The 19,237-nt window shown below is 45.1% G+C and overlaps 3 protein-coding genes across 3 annotated transcripts; 1 reads left to right on the top strand and 2 right to left on the bottom strand.

The window, feature by feature from the left end:
- Positions 1-218: 218 nt before the first annotated feature.
- LOC123055459 (uncharacterized) lies at positions 219-1,709 on the bottom strand. Its single transcript, XM_044479478.1, has one exon. It carries the CDS (start codon positions 1,707-1,709, stop codon positions 219-221), a length of 1,491 nt encoding a protein of 496 aa, XP_044335413.1.
- Positions 1,710-5,337: 3,628 nt separating this feature from the next.
- LOC123048210 (probable apyrase 3) lies at positions 5,338-9,307 on the bottom strand. The gene is made up of 9 exons (XM_044471359.1): positions 9,008-9,307; positions 8,774-8,902; positions 8,595-8,651; positions 8,366-8,458; positions 8,055-8,251; positions 6,616-6,707; positions 6,301-6,515; positions 5,994-6,183; positions 5,338-5,857 (listed from the first exon to the last, which is right to left on the bottom strand). Exons 1-9 carry the CDS (start codon positions 9,248-9,250, stop codon positions 5,727-5,729), a joined length of 1,347 nt encoding a protein of 448 aa, XP_044327294.1. The 5' UTR covers positions 9,251-9,307; the 3' UTR covers positions 5,338-5,726.
- A 5,931-nt stretch (positions 9,308-15,238) lies between these two features.
- On the top strand, positions 15,239-18,366 carry LOC123048209 (L-type lectin-domain containing receptor kinase IX.1-like). Its single transcript, XM_044471357.1, has 3 exons — positions 15,239-16,025; positions 17,070-17,619; positions 17,742-18,366. Exons 1-3 carry the CDS (start codon positions 15,239-15,241, stop codon positions 18,364-18,366), a joined length of 1,962 nt encoding a protein of 653 aa, XP_044327292.1.
- Positions 18,367-19,237: the final 871 nt, after the last annotated feature.

Raw genomic sequence — 19,237 nt, 5'->3', positions numbered from 1 at the left:
GAGAATAGCCCAGTAGGTACTGCCACTTTAGATGATGTTGTTCGGTATCTAAGAAGAGCAGGTGCTGGTTTGCTCGATATATGATAAAACATACAAGTCTGTTGTACAGTAATTGAGATATGTGATACCTTTAGTTCAATGGTAATAGATAAACACAACCGTTTGTCATGTGTCAGAAATACAACAAGAGTTACATTACACAGAGTTCTGAAACAAAATTAGATTGGCACTCCTCGTCGCTTCCTCCTTGGCAAGGCACTACCTTCCAACTTGCTACCTTCATATGTTTCCGCAGCAAGACTTGTAACATAATGAGTGAATGATTTATGAGGCGCTATCCTTGATTTCCATGCAATTAAGGTGAAGTTTTCTTCTGGTCTGACACTAGGATTTGCTAGAAGTTCCCCTAACGCAATACTTGGTGATTCCTCCTTGATTGAAACATTAAGTGGTGGTTCCCCCAATGTCATGCTAAGTGGATGCAAAGCAAAGTCAGAAATGTCCACTAGATGGCCTTGTTCTATAAGAATGCCTGGGTGCACACCATATATAGAGAAGTTCCTTCTAAAGTATCGTATCCCCTTGTTCAATACGCAACGCCAAAACTGAACATGGAGATTCCTTCTCAGCACATCCGCGAACACATTTATTTCGACGAGTGAACCTCGCACATCGTGCACCACCTTGACAAATTCATCTGCTATTTGTACTAGCTGTGGATGTTCTGTGGGGTCTACGCTCCCGAATGCCATTGCCTTGAAAAGGTACCTCATCTCATCATAAGATAGAACCTTAAGGAAAATTGGTTTCACTGATCCAAACCGGGCTAATATTTTAAGTTTACTTATGATTATGATCTTACTCCCTCTGTCCATGCTTATGAAAAACGATTGAAACTTTTTCCAGTCATCATCGCAGACATCAGAAGCAAACTCAATAACAACCAACATCGTCAACCCAAACATGGTCTTTCCATGGTCAAGTATTCTCAATAGGTTGTCTCCATTCAAGTGCAAAACAGAAGAGAAGCGTGAAACAACCCTTTCGTCGCCACATGCATGAGCAACCAAAGTTTTCTTCCCAACTTTGGCACCACCTATGATCGGAAGAACGACCGGTGCATCACCAGGAGGGTTTTGCTGCAACAAGAAGCTCAAAAGATATTGTTTTTCAGCGTGTCGGCCGAACATGAAGTTGTCGGTGTAAAGATAAATGTCGTATGGCCTGCGAGACATGCGCTCGCATCCACCCAGAAGCACAACAAATTCTGCCATATTGGAAACAGCGACTTCTAATCTTTCCAAGGCATCATATGGCTCATGGCGCATGGCCTTGCCATCTTTCTGAGTTATTGTTCGAGAACGCTTGAAAGGAATGGTGAAATGCAAGCTGCTGCTAGATGTGTTGTCGATGCTAACCTCGTCGAAGCCTGCACTGTCTTGGAGGGTATGGTACCTCAAGGTATCCATCACGCTGTATCCTCTGTACATGGCCTCCGAGAGCATCTTGAGCTGCATCATCATCCCAGAGTTGGTTATGTATCGTGTGTCCGCCTCCTCGACGATGGTGCAAGCTCTCATCAGAAGATGCTGCAACCTCTCCACCGCCTTCTCTGATTGTGTATGGCTGGAGTAGTGGTACTTGTTGATCAGGAAGGAGATGAACCGGCTTAGGAGTTCACCTGCAACTGCAGACATGGCAGCCTCCATGGCTGGGATTGATGAGGTCGTTCTGTCTAGACAAATTTAACTAGGCTGGCCTCTGCCAAATCTTGCAGAGATTCTTGGCAAAATAGAAAAGTCTCCAGAGATGACTTCGATTCAGACAAGGGTGGCTGACACGTGACAAGGACATGCCAACTATCCAAGCAGCATGAAACAGTTGACTAGTATTTATAATATCCACAGTAAGTAGGTCCAGATTAATTATTGCCTAACCTTGGACACTTTCTACAGTTATATCTGCAAGTGTGAGAACGACAAGCCAACTGACCAAGAAACATGTAAACATATCTTTATTTTTCACATATCGACATGTATGTAAGTTAATTTTTGGCTCTTTCATCGGACTCGTTTTACATTTTACACGGCATATCCAGTATATGTGCACTCTACTCTAGCATAGTTTGACCGTGGAAACTGACTGGGCTTTTGCAGATGAACTTCGGTGGAGAAAGCAGAGCGCAACTCATCAGGAAGGCAACGGTGTGCGCCCTTTTATCTTGGTCAGTGATGAGGGCAATCACAACTCCATGCTTCAGCAATCATGCAGGGAACATGTATTTAACATATTTACTCCTTTGGTTGGTTTCTTCATAACCCAATCAGTCTACAGGGTTCAGGCTTACTCCTTTGTGCTAGTTCAGTATTTATCGGAGACTGTCACATCTTATGCATTCTACAGGGTTCAGGCTTGACCTGATGTTGACCCCCGAAATAGCGAAAATGGAAATAGGAAAATAGTAATGACTTGTTTGCGTAAATGAAATTGTTTTTGTCGCCCTGTATATTTGCTCCCTGTAATGATTATGATGAGAGAAATGACCAAAGCATCATGCATTCTGAAATTTACTGACTGAGAATTTTGGCCCAAATTCTTGCAGAGAAGCTAGTGATGGAGGAGTTGCGTGTTGTAACCGGGGTGCTACACGTCCAGCCAGTGCAGCACCTCGCTGGTGGCAGCAGAGGGCTCTTGCAACCTCCTTGTGCAGTCGTCCATCTTAGCAAAAGTGAGCACTGAAGTTGCTGAGCTTCAGAATTTGCAAAGTCAAATTCCAAGAACCTCATACATATACACTAGCACATATGCCCGTGCGTTACAACGGGAGAAAAAATAGTATGCATTTAAAGTTAGTGAGAATTATATGTGCAATCAAAACCTTGTGTCACGTGAAAAATGAACATTTAGCTTCTCGATTTCGCCGGGTGTGAAGGAATCAATCAACTATTTTCCATTCATTGATCGAGGGCATTTAAGAGTTTCGTTATGTCATTGTACACCAGAGAAGGCCCATGAATTATTGAATCTAGTTTTCCTTTCAACCGAGGAGATTTTAAGGTATAAAGTTTCTAAATATTGTAGGAAACATGAACCATTTTTTAAATACTGAACAACTTTTTAAAAGTTATGTACACCTTCATAAAAACGCGAACAAAATTTGAAACAGGGACATTTTTCTAAATTCAACAACATTTTTTGAAAACACCAACTTTTTTTATAAAAAACATGAACATTTTTTGAATTTGTGAAAAAATTTAGAATGGGAACATGCGTTCAAAATTCATAACATTTTTCGAAAATGTATATCTTTTATACGTGAACATTATTTTGAATTGTGAAAATTTCAATAAAAGTAGAATATTTTTCGAATTTGGAGCATTTTTTGAAAAGCCATTTTCATTTTAGAAATCTTGAACAATTTTGAAAACCAATAAAAAAATTGAAAAAATGGGAAATTTTTTCAAGTTCCTAATATTTTTCAAAATAATAACAAAATTTTGGAATTCTGAACATTTTCGAAAATTTGATGTTTTCTAAATTCTGAACATTTTTTGAGAATTTTGAATTTATGAAAAATTCTACAAATAAATTAACTTGTAAGGGGAAAAAATAAATAGGGGATGAGAATAAAATAGAAGTAAAACACGGAAACAAAGAAAAATGGGCCAGCCCATTATTGGTTGTCCTGTGCGAAGCTCCAACTATTCGTCGGCATGTGCAAAAAATAGAATTTCCCAACTGCGTGGGCAGAAAATTATGTGGGCTGGCTTCGCTGGGCCACAGCGTGCGGCCCACTTACGAATTGTGGAATAAAGGTCTTTTTTCTAGCGGACGAACGTATAAGAATTTAGTACCACTTTGGATTAAAAAAATCCTTTTCGGTGGTGAACAAATGAAAAAACTGGCGAAACGCATCTTGCTACTCCCTCCGTCCCAAAATAAGTGACTCAATATTGCACTAACTTAAATATAGATATAGATATAGAGGTATAGATAGATGTGGGGTTTGATCTGAGGTAGGGTACAGTTCTCGTGCACCCCATCACGCCTTTTATTTTGGCATTGGAATTTTTTCCTGGTCAAAATGTTAATTTAATCATTTTGGAAACATATAAATTTATCATTGTGCCTGTATATCTTTTACTAAAATCCTATACTGTAAGTTTTTCAGGTTGTTTCATAAAGACTTTAAAAAGGACACACGTCCTTTGCAACAACTACAGCACGTCCCGCCATGCGTTCATGTAATCCTGCCGGAGCAAGCTAAGATTTGAGCCGATGAATGCATCGTGAAAACCAGAAGGTGCGGAGATGTATGTGTGACTTGATGCTACATTAATTCGAGGTTCTTTAACAGGCCCCTTAACCATCTTCATTCAAGGATCAGGTCAAAATCTTGCCAGCTCAAAATGACTCCGAGTAACTTATGAGTGAGTTAATCTTCTTGGTCAGACTGATGATGATGACCCCAAAAGATGTAAAAGTTTCTGAACGTACATTAATTTAATTTTCTCAGTTGTGCATCGAAAAATTGGAGCCAGAGTTGTCCATTTTCTTGGCTGAGAGATTATTATTTTTAATTGGCTGAGAGAAATTTTGGACCAACTTGTTGTGCCTTTGACGTGTGGGACCTAGCCAGCAGAGAGTTAACAAAAGCCATACCGTTTCTGTTTTCATGTGCGGCCCAATGCTCAGTCCCCTACCAGTGATGATTAATGCACCCCGAATCTTCTTCCCCAAACACACCAATAGCGACAACCGGTGTCGAGCCACGCACCACTCAGCACGTAGCATTGCCGCCACGCCTCGTACGAAGCGATGGTGGTCGCCAACTTCAGGCTGGTTGTAATGCTAATATCATAGCTAGTATCATGCATACCAACTAGGCAATTTTGATGACGTGTCATAAATTAAATGAAGAAAGAGAGGCTCGAGTATCATATCATGATACCGTATCATAATAAATGATATGCTACTATGTGTCATGCATGACAATAAATAAAGTAGTACATGATACTGATATATAATACTATGCATTAGAGAGGTAGTATCATACACTAGTATCATATGCATGATACTAGTATATGATACTCCCTATTACAACCAGCCTCAAGTGGGGGCAATACACATATGTTCTTCATTCCTATTAGTTTCTAATTCACGTTTTACCATATATTTGACAATATTCAGAGTAGTTCAAGAAAGAAATGTGCATTTTACTTTTACCATTTTGACGGACAAGGACCTGAAATTCTCTGAACCTGGCTAGAGGTGTTCTGCTTATGTTGTAACTCACGTTTTAGAAACAGCAAATTATGGGGAGTCAAGTCACAGATATACATAAAACAGTGTTGATCCATGGATGATATAAAACGATAAGCAACCATTGGTTGGTTGGTCACGAATAAGGAGGGTGGTTGTGGTACCAGTCCACTAGGCCAAATCCCTATCTAACACCACATGTATGTCCTACTTAGCTGGTTATTTTTCCGGTGTAGGCGACATTTCTATTGACAACGATCTGTTTATGGTGACTTCATCAATCATCATGACTCTAGTTTTGGGTAAACATTATATGAGTGTACTGTGTGAATGCCTATGCCGTTTACCCAATATTTATCCAAGGAAAAGAATAAGTAAAAATAAACTAGAATTGGGGATGGCGTCCATGCATCCATCTTATTGCGTGGGCACGGGCACCTTATTGCGAGGTACTAGCAATATAATCATGCATCATGGAGCCGCTTGGTGGGTGACACAGCCTCTATAGCTTCTCCGAGGGGCCACTTGGCTTCGATGAAGTATTCCCCGTGCTTCACCTTCTCCACCACTGTGATCTCCTTGGCTGGCTCCAAACCTGCACTCGCCATATGATTCATATCAGCTAAACCAAGTCCAACTGGTTATCATCACATTGCCAGAAAACACTAGCAACCACGCACTAAAAATCCATCACCGGCAAGGACTGAAGACTACTATATGTAGCTACTTACCGAACCCATCCACAAGCAAGGAGTACTGGTAGACGAGGTCCATGCAAAGGTAGGGCACGTCGGTGGCTCGGGCCTTTGGGTATGCCGCCTTTGCTTCCTCTAGGCTCAGCGTGCAAATCTTCTCGGCAGCGGCCCTGTACGCTGCAGGGGTGGTCTTCCCACTGGTAGCCTCACTGTCGATTAATCCAACCTATCTCAGCCAGAAAGAGAGACACAAATACAACAGTTTTTTATCGAAAAACAAATACAACAGTTTATTAGTTATTCTCACAAAGATGTTTTGAAATTAAATTAGCCAGTGGCTCACCCTTGATGCCATGTAGTAGAAACTGGAGGCGGCATAGAGGTCGGCCTGGCCAGCACCGCCGCCGCCATTCCACACGCCATTGAAGGTGCAGTTCTTCGCTTCACAGGGTGCACTCAATTTTAGTGCCTTGGTCACATCCTCTTTGCACTTGTCATATGCTGCTCCTGTTGGTGATGCAATGGCGTCGTACTTATCTCCGTTGTAGGTGTATTTACCTTCAAGGGTAAATATGTATATATCAGATGGAGCTATCCTTGATTACGAACTTACTCAACCAAAGTAGGAAGGTGTTCATGCATGTGTAGTTTGAATTACCAATGAATCCACGCAGCATGCAGTAGCTGACTGGTCCATTCTTTGCCTTGAAGATCTCTCCTCGAGCAGCCATTGCGCCGTAGTGCAAGTAGCTGAAATGGAAACACCATTAAATTTTCCATTAGCACAAATAAGTTATTGATGAATCTAGTAGCTTAAATTCAAGTAGTCAAATAATGCAAGCAAAATACTCCCTCTATGCCAAATTATAGTGCATATTAGATTTTTCATAACTCATAGTGTTTGATATAAGTTTATGAAAAAAGTATGAACATTAATGAAAACATTGTTTTTTTGGATCATTCTTACTTTGGCTACATAGAGCAGCTTCTGGCTAGCTTTTAACTGCATCCAGTCATTTGTTTTATATTTTCATTAGCTTCAAAGTTTTTCGCAATTTTTTTAATTTGAATGGTTCTATTTTTTATTGGTCGACACAACATAATTTCAATAGTCTATTTCCTGTTTTTTTTTCCTATTTTAGCCCGATAGAATTCTAAAACTTTTCTGTTTATTGCATTAGGCTGCATAGGTGCGAGACCGTCAACCCCTACTCTGAAACCATTTTGATTTGGTGTGGAACTTCATAATATACCACACATCTTCCACTAGTATGCATAATATATATTTTCATTTAAATGAGTATGCATAATACTCTCTCCGTCCCAAAATAAGTGACTCAGCTTTGCACTAACTTTAAAGTTTGTGCAAAGTTGAGTCACTCATTTTGGGAACGATGGAGTACATGTTATTAGTTCTGATTCTGGTTTTGTACTATCTGTACTCACTATCTATCATTATTAGTGATTTAATACACCTATAACTGGTTTTACATATTCCTGCAAAAGGAGTAATAGTTGGTTCTACACATTTTTACACCTCTCTATTTTAAAATAGATATCTGCTTAAAATGAGGATCTATCTTGTATTTAGATTTCCCAACCAAATATAAGGATGATCAATCTTGTTTGATTCCAGATCTCCAGATCTTATGGATCAAATGAAAGTTTAACTTTGTATATTCTTCTCATGCCGTTCGCCCCACTAGTATTTATCACACATCTATTGTTTTTAAACTGAGTGCCTGCAACACATTTTTGCACCTCTCTATATTCTAAAATAGATATATGCTTAAAATCAGGATCTATCTTGTATTTAAATTTGCCAACCAAATATAAGGACGATCAATCTTGTTTGATTCCAGATCTGATGGATCAATTGAAAGTTCGACTTTGTATATTCCTCTCATGCCGCTTGCCCCACTAGTATTTATCACACATCTATTGTTTTTAAACAGAGTGCCTGCAACCCTTTTTAATTAAATTTTTTACCATTGATCAAGGTATCAATTAATTTTGGGAGCTACCATAGGGCCTTGTAACATTTAATCTTGATGTAAGTAAAATAACCAAGGATATTCTGAGGGTCCAACGACTAACCTGTGAGCATATACGTTGTAATCTCTTCCTTTGAGATACTCTTTCGTAACGTACTGATCCTTAACCACGGGAGCGGCAGCAGCAGCATCTGCAGAAATGGCATATGCCATTTGCACGGACCCACCTCCAAGGTCAATCACACCTACTGTCTTGGCGTACTCTCCTCCCAATTTATCCAACAGATAGTTTAGCGCAACCTACAATTTGCAACATTTATTTATTTTTCTAGCATATGCTATTAATTTGTGTGAATTAATACAGAGTACTGTATGTAATACTACTATATGAATTTCATGTACAGTAGTATATACCCATAAGTAAGATCCTTCCTGAGATCCCTCGAGCACATTGATCCAACTAGGATTGTACTGAAACTTGCTCTTGGTGTGGACAACACTCCTGACCTGTATTTTAGGAATCGGTTATGTTTTAGATTTTAGCAAGTCCATTTCAGATTTTGACAGCTGTTAAAACGAGACTAGCAAAAATAATCAAAATATACAGTTAGCCTCTAATTAAGTGATCAAAATAATTATTTACCGCTTCAAGAATTTGCTCCGCCTGCTCGTCTCCTATGAGTCTGAGTCCAGCCGTCGCCTGCACATTATTTCAATTTTGTTGGCCCAGAGGAGAAAACAATACAAGTACTCCCTCTGATTTTTTACTTCACATATTAGCTTTGTCTTAAGTTAAACTTGGAATTGAATGGACGGACGCACCCCAAGTTTAATGGGTGTTCTCTTCATGAGTGACCGAGGCACAGCGGTGTTGGCCTTCTCAAGCAGAGGCATGATGGAGTTGGCAGCGTCCTGTGGCCGTCCGGCGTACGAGCTCAGTCCCGGATTCACCTGCGCCAACAAATTACGGGATAATTAAGGCAACAAGAACATACTAGTGTAGATGAACACATGAACGGCTGACTGGATGTGCAATTGTGCGTAATGTATACATACCGTGGCGAAGACCTCAATGTCGCCGCCAACGTCGACGAGCTCCATCCTCTTGTCGAACCTGAAGACGTGGACGCGGGTGCCAGTGCTGCCGGCATCCATGATCACTGCGTACTTCCCCGGTCCTGGCCGTGCCTCCACAGCCGCGCCGGCCTTCTGGCCAAGTACGATGTCGGTAGACGCCGCCGAAGAGGCCAGGAGGAGGAGGAGGAGGAGAAGTGAGTGGATGCCCAGGGCGTGAGCCATCGCGACTGAGCTGCTGCACCCTTAGCTAGGTAGCTAGCTAGTGCAACTGCTGCTACTCAAGCTCAAGTGTGTACTCGTGAGTTGGGAGGGTAGGGTTTAAAAAGGGAAGGATATGGGAGAGATCTAGGGGAGGCAGCATTTCATTAATTAAGCAGTTTTCAATCCATGCGTAACACGCTCCATGTGCAAATATTCTGGCGGGGCGCCACTTGGCCGTGCGCGATCTCTCCTCGACTGTCGGTATCTTCCTCCCTCGATTATGAATGATATCACAAGAGATATGCACCACTATGTTAGGAGTAGGCTAGCTATACTCTGAAGAGTAGTAGTATTACTGTGTTTGAAAAATGCTAATGGAGCCTGAAATTAAAAAAAATAAAAATAAAAATTTAGGCTTAAAAGAAACTGGAAAAAAGTACACATATGCCTATAGAGTTATACTACTTGTCTATAAAGGCAAAATATATTTTCGTGCAAGCTACATAAAAATAAAAAAAATCCTGTATTTCTAACACATGTACTATTCACTAGTATAAAGGTTCATGATTTTGTCTTTCTGTACAGCTCACATCAAAATGTATTTCATAACGAAATTTTAGTCACATCTAATGTGCATCTAGAAGTACTTATGCATTTATTTTCAGATTTGTTTGCAACTTTAGAAGTTGATTATTGGATTTTCGAAAAGTTTATGCTCCGTGAAGCCGGAGAGCCAAAAGGGCTTGCTCGTCTGCTCTCTTATCCACAAGCAGATCTTTCTCTCTTATTATTATGTCCACTGGAGTACTGGACAGCAAGCTGTCAGCGGGATGCACGAACGTACCATTATGTTATGTATTATAATATAGCAACTATAGTATCTTGCAAATGGAGCCCCTGCCATGTGGTGTGATGCGATGTGGAACGGCTCTCTCTATCTCTATTCCTGACTTTGTCTGGTTCGAAGAATCAAAAGACTGTTGACCAAGATCCAATCTTGCTAGTGGCCGGCTTACGGTTTTCGAAGTACAGCGCAGTGAGATGAAAGGAAGAGGAGATAGATAGGCACACATCCCTTTGGGGAGCTCTGGCCCGCGAGGTAAGAAGGTCGTGGGGCTTCCGCTTCTGAGGCCATGCGCAACAGATCCTTCTTAGGGGACCAGGCCTGACCTAATTTTCTTAAACGGGCGAACAGAACTCCAGGCCCGAACCAGCCCTGGTTGCCACAATTCTCCCATGTACTAACACATATTCAGACGCCTTTTGCTACAAATGTTTTTATCATTTCATTTTTTTTGCGAGTGATTTCTTTCATAGATGATCTACAAGCTTTGGCAAAACCAGCACACGGTAGAGGACCAGGCACCCCGGCTAGACAGAATCGATGGATTGTACCCCGCAAAAAAAAAAGAATCAGTGGATTGCACCACCTGAGGATATGAAGACAATTAATGTGGATGCTGCTCTAACTAGGAACGCATCGGTAGGAGTCGTTGGTGGGGTGTGCAGGGATTCACAGGGAAATTATATTGAAGCCTCGACGATCACCTGTTTGGGAATTTTGGATCCAACCACACTTGAAGCCCTCGCAGTCCGGGAAGCGCTAACTTTAGCAGATGATCTCTATGAACAGAGAATTTGTATTGCCTCACATTGCAAAACTATCGTCGATGACATCAAGCAAAGATGTGCAGCAATTTATGTCACGATTATTCGGGAAATCATAGATCGTTCTAATCTTTTTACTAGTTGCATTTTTAGTCACGAGTTTAGGAGCTCGCATACTGAGGCTCACAATTTAGCGAAGCATGCTCTTACTTTCGATGTTGGCCGCCATGTTTAGTTAGGCAACCCGAGTGATGTAACTTTTGTCCATGTAAACATTGTAACATTTTTAATAAAGGTTTCACGAGATTGTCTTAAAAAATGTAACAAATCGTATAAACTCGTCAATAATGTGATTCTGTTTCACTAGACTTCAAAAAATAAAATTGATAAACTTATGAGTGAGTTCCTATGTTTGTGCACTAGGGGTTTAAGTAGTCCCCGACTTCGAAACAGCGTGGACGGCTGCTTTGTTCTCTTAGAGTGTTGGGCGAGCCTGATGGGCTGGGTAGTTTGGCCCTGGCCCATGACATTCCCCTCTCCATTACCAGGATTTACCCCAAGCCACGACATGAGGGAAACGAGTGCGAAGCTCCTATTCATTCTCCCATGTCTCTGGCGATGGCGGGAGCCCTGGCCACTACACCAATACTTCTTCGATGTGTGTATGATGGCGAGTACATTGGCAGTGCTACAGGGTGTACTAAGAAACTTGTACTGGCAGGTCCATGTCCTCCGGGTGCGGCAACTCCTGATGCACGGTACATGACGGCGACACTCCGGTGGGCAATTGGGAGATATGAAACAGTGGATGGATATTCGCGTGCTCCAGCAACTGCAAATGGTAGACTTGATTCATGACAGGCGCCAAGACTTGGGCATGGTGTGAAATAGCGGAAGACCAACTTGGCATTGGTGTGACACGCCGGAGATGTTTGGATGTATGGCTAGACCCGCAAGAAACCCAGTCACCGAAGGCAAAAGATCGATTAGAGCGCTTGTGGTCCGAGAAATCCTTCATCCGATGTCGAGCTCGGTGCAGATGTTGTCGGAGCAGCATGGTCGCCAGACAACAATCCTAAAGTCAGAGCTGTAAATCTAGTGCCACTGGCACTGATTCCATGGAGATGCCGAAGTGGTGCTGTTGGTAACCACACAGTGCGAGAAACATCTCGCTACTACTATGGACTCATGGGTCAACTGAGAACTACCCACACATCAACGGGGCCGCAGCAAAGTTGATGTAGAAGCCCTTCGTGATTGATTTCCCCTTCGGCAAAGTACCAGTGAAGGCCTCCATATGGGATCGCGGAAGAACATAGATTTGCGACGGCGGAATAATTGCTTCGGGTCTCACTCTGGGAATTTCCGAATATTTCTGAATTTATAGCACAGGAATTAGGTCAAGAGGACCTCTGTGGGGCCGACAAGCTCAGGGGCGCACCCTCCCCGCGTGCCCTATGAGCTTGTGGCCCTCTCGTAGCTCTCCCCCCTCGCTCGTTATAGGACTTGACCAAACATCTCACGACACGAGCTGACGACAGCCCCCCCCCCCCCCCCCCCCCCAAGTTTCCATGGTCCCTTCTGGTCCAGAAAAAATCAAATTAAAGTTTTATCGTGTTTGGACTTCGTTTGGTATGAATTTTCTATAAAACCAAGAAATAAGCAAAAAACAGAATCTGGCATTGGGCACTAAGTTCATAGGTTAGTATATAAATACAATATAAAATGGCATATAAATCATACAAAATTTATAATATAATAGCATGAAAATATCAAACATTATCTGACATATCACAATCCCTGTCCCACAGGCATCAAGTGAGCGAAATTGTGGAAGGCATAGGTGTAAACTGTATTGGCATTTGTTGCATGCCTCCAATTGTGTACCTCCACCACCATGCATGGTGGCCATCCCCTGTTGTTTTTCCTGCTGGGTTTTTCCTGCAAAATTTGCCACATCTGTAGGAGAGTTCCTCGAGCTTTGTCCACCTTGTCCATTATCTAAAGAACTCCCATTATTCCTCCCCTGAGCTACAGAACCACCAGTATTGTTACTACTAGATCCAGCAGAGAAATTCCCTCTAAACCCTCCTTCATTTCTCTTGCCATTAAAACGATCATAGCTCCGATCATCCTGCCTTCCATATCCGCCATGACCTTGAGCAAATCCCCCTCTTCCCTATCGATCTACCGGTCTATTTCCCTGCGAAGATCCCCCGGTCTGTTCTGCCAATTACCTTGCCTCCCAGCCGTCGGAATGTCACCATGATCTACTCCCTTTCCCTCGTCCTCGCCTCCAGCACTAACCGCCCCCGCCTTCGCCTCCTGTTTGGGGAGGGGAGGAAATAAAGATGCCCTAGGGCTGGTTTACTGAAGGTATATATACCTTTATCTCCCTCTCCAAACTGCTGGCACGTGTTTTGATGGGACACTTCAAGCCTTTTTCTATCATTCCGGGCTGCTCTGTTTTCAACATCATGTGTTTGGCCCAACTCTCCATATAGCTCTTGTATGTCCACTAGATCCACTGTATCTTTCTTTCCAGTATCAATATACCAGTCAGCACCCTCGCGTCGCGTCGCCTTTTTTTCTCCTCCACCTCACGTCGCCTCCCCCTGGGCGACGCCAGGGGCCCCGAAACCCTAGCGCCGCCAGCACCCTCTAGCGCCTCCTCCTGCCGCCGCTGCCGCCTTCGTGGGCCGCGGTGGCGGCGGGCCCGGTGCCGAAGGCATCTGGGCGGGTGGACGCGGTGGATCTTATCTGAGGTGGCAGGGGCGGCTCCTCTCATGCGATCCGAAGGCGGCGGCTGGGGCGGCGACCCCAGGCCGTGCGGCGGTGGCCGGGGCACCATAGCCGGCGGAGCGGCGGCCCTGGATGGACAGCGGTGGTGGCAGCGCCCCATCTGGCGGGGTGGGTTGTTCTAGTCAGGATGGAGACGATGGTGACTGCGGATCCAACTCCCCGATTGGATCCGTCGCGGGGAGGCCTTCCGCCGACCGGCGGCACGTGGAGGGGCCGGTGAGGAGATGCCGGATCTCTGCCGGAGTACCGATGGCGACGTACGTCTTCGTGGCGAGGTTCCGCTCGGTTCCAGCCAGCCTCGAGGTCGGGAAGACGTGGCTTCCGGTGAAAATCGCGCCTGACTGCGGTCTTGGCGGACGATGGCGGCGTCTCGGGTGTCGTTCCCTTCTGGAGGCATCGTCGTTGCAGGTCACGTCAACCTGATCGGGAAGTTCCGGGGGAAGCCCTAGATCTGGGTCTACTGGATCGGACGATGACGGTGCCTTCGGTGTCGTTCTCCCTCCCGGGGGCATCGTTTTGGAGCAAGTGCTGGTTGGAGGGGACAAGAGGAGGAGCGGTATTTCATCTTGTTCATTGATGACGGCGGATCTCGGCGGCGTGGCGCAATGGAGACTCGGCGCCTGATGAGCGGAGATGGACTCGCGCAGGAGGGTGACGCTGTCTGGCGTCGTGGTGGCGTCGGCGGCAGCTAGACCGGGCAAGGCAGATGCAGCAGTACAGCTCTGAAGATGGATTGGTGGCAGGTGGCTGCGGCGGCCTCATACCCGGCAGGCGTCCTTGTTGAGGAGCACGCCGGACTGGTGGGTGCCCATACCCGGCAGGCGTCCTGGTTGCGACCTCAGGTCCTAGATGTTAGGTTTGGCTGCGAGGTCTGTTTAGTATTAGGCCCAGACTATCAGCATCCCTTCATCAATTGGATAGGAGTAGCGACACTTTTGTTGCCTAGACGGTGGCTTCAGTCTTACTGTAGTATGACTTTGTAAGGTCTTGTGTGAATAATTAATAAAGCGGCTGCATGCATCGTCCAGATGCAGAGGCCGGGGGTCCTCCTCCATTTCTGAAAAAAAATGTATATACCAGTTAGCAAAATGTTCTAACAGCAAATTACAAGGAATTTTGCTACCAATTTTTTCCTTTTTTTTTATCACAGCAACTTTCCCTTTCCCCCCTGTTCTTCAATACGGAAACATAACAAAATCTAAGACATTGGCCGTGAATTTTCGCAGGCCACCTTGCTAGTTTGACTTCAAAATCTAATATGAGCCATATTTTTCGACGGATATGGAGAATACGAATTACTCTCCCACTGCAGGGCCTCGTCAAAGTAAACAGTTCAACTAGAAGTAGCTCCACAACAGAAAAGTTGAGGTAGCTCCGGCCGATCTGCCTTTGGAGACACGTGGCGGGCTCTCGCATTTCTTCTCCTCGGATAGGCTGGCCGGCCGCCTGCCCGCCATTCACATGCGTCAGATTTTAAAGGTCAGCTTGCGACCCACGAATCACGTACGATGCAGTGACATATAGTATCACTATATACCTAGTTAGGCGCTGCGAGCCTTGGGTACAGAGCTAGCTGCAGCTGCTACGCGATCGATAGCCATGGCTCCACGGCGCCTTCTCCTCCTCCTGCTGCTGCTCCTCGCCGTTGCCGACGTCGCTGTAGAAGCAGAGGGGCAGACGTACTTCCCGCTCTATCCTTACTGCTCGACCACGGACAACTACGCGGAGGACAGCCAGTACCGGTTCAACCTTCTCGCACTGTTCGGCGACCTCCCGTGGCGCGCCATCAGCAACCGTGGCTTCTACGCCGGCACGGCCGGCGAAGCGCCCGACGAGGTGTTCGGCCTCATGGGGTGCTACGCGGACAGCAGCTGGACCGCGTGCCACGACTGCCTCTACACGGCGGCCGCCGGGATACAGCTATCGTGCCGGTACAGCCGGGAGATGAAGGGCGCCTACGACGCGTGCATCCTCCGCTACTCCAACCGGGCCTTCGTCTCCGTCGCCGACCTCAGCATCGCCTTCAACACGTCGCTGGACTCCCACGTCGCCGACCCGGCCAGCATGAACGCCACCAGGTGGGACCTCATCACCCGGCTCGCGTGGGAGGCCTCGCGTTCGCCTCTGCGGTTCGCCAACGGGAGCGTGCCGTGCATGGTGAACGGGGCCTCGCAGATGATGCACGGGCTGGCGCAGTGCACCAGGGACCTCAACGCCAGCGAGTGCAGCAGGTGTCTTACGGAATTCGTGGCAGCCCTCTCGGATGTGCGCCCCGACAACATCAAAGGTGGCGTGAAAGGCTACAGCTGCTACGTGGCGTACAGCATCGGTGAGGACCTCAAAATTACCATTCCACCACCACTTGCACAGCCACCACCTGCCGAAGGTTTGCGCTATTTCCGACTTTTTCCATACCCAAATTATCATAGATTTAGCAGCCTTTATTATTGAATTATTATTGAAGTTGATGTAAGACACCAAGGGGGTTTGTGAATTGTGCATAGCATAGATAACTACACCCTCCGTCCGGAAATACTTGTATCTAGACGTATTTTAATTCTAAATAAACCATTTTATTATATTTCTGTGACAAGTAATTTCGGACGAAGGTCAAAAAAATTACAAGAATAAATTTAATACCCATTACTAAGTTGGCTTCTTCCGTAGCCACAGATTTAATGAAGGGATAATATCCCTCTTGTCACCATAGTCAACCAGAGACGACCAGGGGCGGACCCAGGATTGGGCCAAGCCCAGGGCCCCATGCCGCTATAGTGCGAACTAAGCTACAGTCAACGAAGTAAATCACTCTCACGCCCGGGGCCCAGCCCCCCCCCCCCCCCCCCCCCGGCCTGGGTCCTGGATCCGCCACTGGAGACGACCAAGATAAGGTCGGCACGCACTCCTTCCAGGGCAAACATACCAATCGACCCCGCTAAGTGCGCCACACTGCATCAATTAGAGCGATAGTTCCACTACAGCCTCTGTACCACTGTAGATAAAATATGATAGATATACGGGCCATACAGGCTTCTACGGACTCCTTCCTAACTGCCCCCCCTCCCCTCCTAAGTTTCAGATGGGTGGGGCCCCTCCCTCCCCTTTGTCCAATGACAATTTGCCAGCTCAAACACACCTCGTAAAACCCCGTAAATGTCTGTCGCTGTAGCATTATTGGCTCTAGATATAAGAAAATCTCTATTTATTTGTAGAGGACCTTTTCTTTGAGGAAAAAAAGGCAATCTACTCTCTCACTGCCATTGCCGAGCATAAAACGTATCGAAAATGTTTACACGACCAACACTATCGACTTACATTACATATAAGAGAATCTAAGTCAACTAACGAGTTCTCACATCTCTCATCTCCATTATCCAACATAAATCATACATTATGTGTCATCTGATAAATGCATAATTTGATGAATCAGAAGCTACACCACTTTCTTCCCACCAAACCGGTACAAGGACACAACTGATGGCTGGCGCGTATGCTAGTTCAGTTGCCATGGTTATTATCACCATGAATCTCTTGATTTGGTTTTTTATACGGCGGAGGCTAAACCGCATGGCCAGAGAGGAAAAGGTAGATGCTTTTGACAATGATCCATTAGAAGACGACTTCGAGAAAAGGACTGGGCCAAAGCGGTTTCTCTACAGCGATCTTGCCATTGCCACCGACAATTTCTCAGATGAGAAGAAGCTGGGGGAAGGAGGATTCGGATCGGTGTACAAAGGATTTTTGAAGGAGCTAAAAGTTGAGGTAGCTATAAAAAAGGTGTCCAAGAGCTCCAAGCAAGGAAGGAAGGAGTACATCTCCGAGGTGAAGATCATAAGCCAGTTGAGGCATCGGAACCTCGTGCAACTCATTGGCTGGTGCCATTGTGGCGACGAGCTCTTGCTTGTCTACGATATTATGCTCAACGGCAGCCTCGACACCCATCTTTACAGTTCAAACACTATATTATCGTGGCCACTCAGGTAATTACGTTACATTTGCTAGCTTTTTTAGTGCTCATTTCATATGCCACTTTGTATATTCATGAATGGTTATCACCTTGTGTCTCCAAATTAATGATTTTTTTGTTTACTGCTATTTATAGGCATGAGATAGTGCTCGATTTAGGATCTGCACTCGTGTATCTACATCGGGACTGGGAGCAATGTGTTCTGCACCGGGACATCAAGCCAAGCAACATCATGCTCGATGCGTCATTCCATGCAAAGCTTGGTGATTTTGGTTTGGCGCGGCTCGTGGACCACGGACGAGCACCATACACGACAGGTCTTGCAGGAACACTGGGCTACATGGACCCTGAGTGTATGGTCACAGGAAAGACCAGCGCCGAGTCTGATGTCTATAGCTTTGGTGTGGTTCTCCTCGAGATCGCTTGTGGAAAGCAGCCAGCGGTAGCTTGTGAAGAAACCAAGGACGTAATTCACCTTGTACAATGGGTATGGGATTCACTGGGAGGTGGAAGGATCCTTGATGCAGCAGATGTGCGGCTCGGCACGGTGTTCCATGACCGTGAGATGGAGTGTGTGATGGTAGTTGGGCTCTGGTGCGCCCACCCTGACCTCAACCTAAGGCCATCCATCAAGCAAGCTGTCAACGTGCTGCGGTTTGAGGCGCCACTGCCAAACCTACCCGCGAAAATGCCGGTAGCAACATTTAAGCCGACTTCTGATTCTATCATTTCCGCTTCTCAACTCTCAGGTGGCAGATAATATGTCTTAACTGGATAGACCCTGGAGATTGTTTAGTTACCAGCGTTAGTGGATATAGATATAACTAGTGGAAGAAGAGGACGAGTGCCCGTGTAGATGCCGTGTTGGTGCCCATTGTTTGTGTGGTTTATGATTTATACGGTTGTTGCCTTTTGTCTTAAGAGTTTGAGTGAAGTAAATAGATGTATGAAAGAAATTAGTTTTTCTAACGGCGATGGTATGTGTAGCAGTAAAGGATCCGTCGTTCATGGGGGCGTGAAGATAGGTGCAATCTATTCTGGCATTTAAAGAGCGAAACATTTTTCTTTTCAATATGCATATATAACAGCTGACAGGTTTCTACCTTGATACTCGTTTCAAAACACTTTTTCACTCATTTATGAAAAAATCTGATTCATTAGGGTGGCACCTCCACTAGGACAACCGCGCCGGGATCTTCTACACTGTTGTCTCCTACTCCAATTGAAGGCGCGGTGGTCGGTTGTCACTGGTGCTAATCAGAGATTGGATGCGATGGAGGTGGCGAAATTGGAATGGTGCCGGCAGCGATTGTGTGGCAAAATTATGGGCATATCACACGATAAAAGCATATTTTTTGAATGAAATGAACTTTTACTTCTACCAGTTTAAACAGACAGGATAATCAAATCCTTGGAACCAAGAGCCGCTCTGCATACATAGCGACTCTCTTATAAGAAACAACAAATTAAATCATGGGGAGTCAACCATAGATAGATCGGAGTGTTGATCCACAGATAAATTGATAACGAACCATTAGTTGGTTGGTTAGGACTTAGGAGGGTGGTTGTGGCACCGGTGCACTAGTGTCCAAACCCATATTTCACACCATAGTTTGGGGTTAAGTCTCAAC

This window comes from Triticum aestivum, chromosome 2D, assembly GCF_018294505.1.
Source record: "Triticum aestivum cultivar Chinese Spring chromosome 2D, IWGSC CS RefSeq v2.1, whole genome shotgun sequence".
Classification (NCBI taxonomy): domain Eukaryota; kingdom Viridiplantae; phylum Streptophyta; class Magnoliopsida; order Poales; family Poaceae; genus Triticum; species Triticum aestivum.
The sequence above is the reverse complement of the archived record's forward strand: the minus strand, read 5'-3'. Positions and strand labels throughout refer to the sequence as shown.

What these genes read in the sequence shown, in the direction of transcription:
- LOC123048210 (XM_044471359.1), bottom strand. Translation starts at nt 9,250, where the DNA reads ATGGCTCACGCCCTGGGCATCCACTCACTTCTCCTCCTCCTCCTCCTC. An exon ending in ACATTGAGGTCTTCGCCACG is followed by an intron (nt 8,903 to 9,007) that starts GTATGTATACAT and finishes TTGTTGGCGCAG; the next exon opens with GTGAATCCGGGACTGAGCTC. An exon ending in TCTACTACATGGCATCAAGG is followed by an intron (nt 6,184 to 6,300) that starts GTGAGCCACTGG and finishes TGGCTGAGATAG; the next exon opens with GTTGGATTAATCGACAGTGA.
- LOC123055459 (XM_044479478.1), bottom strand. Translation starts at nt 1,709, where the DNA reads ATGGAGGCTGCCATGTCTGCAGTTGCAGGTGAACTCCTAAGCCGGTTC.
- LOC123048209 (XM_044471357.1), top strand. Translation starts at nt 15,239, where the DNA reads ATGGCTCCACGGCGCCTTCTCCTCCTCCTGCTGCTGCTCCTCGCCGTT. An exon ending in ACAGCCACCACCTGCCGAAG is followed by an intron (nt 16,026 to 17,069) that starts GTTTGCGCTATT and finishes TTGATGAATCAG; the next exon opens with AAGCTACACCACTTTCTTCC. An exon ending in ATATTATCGTGGCCACTCAG is followed by an intron (nt 17,620 to 17,741) that starts GTAATTACGTTA and finishes TGCTATTTATAG; the next exon opens with GCATGAGATAGTGCTCGATT.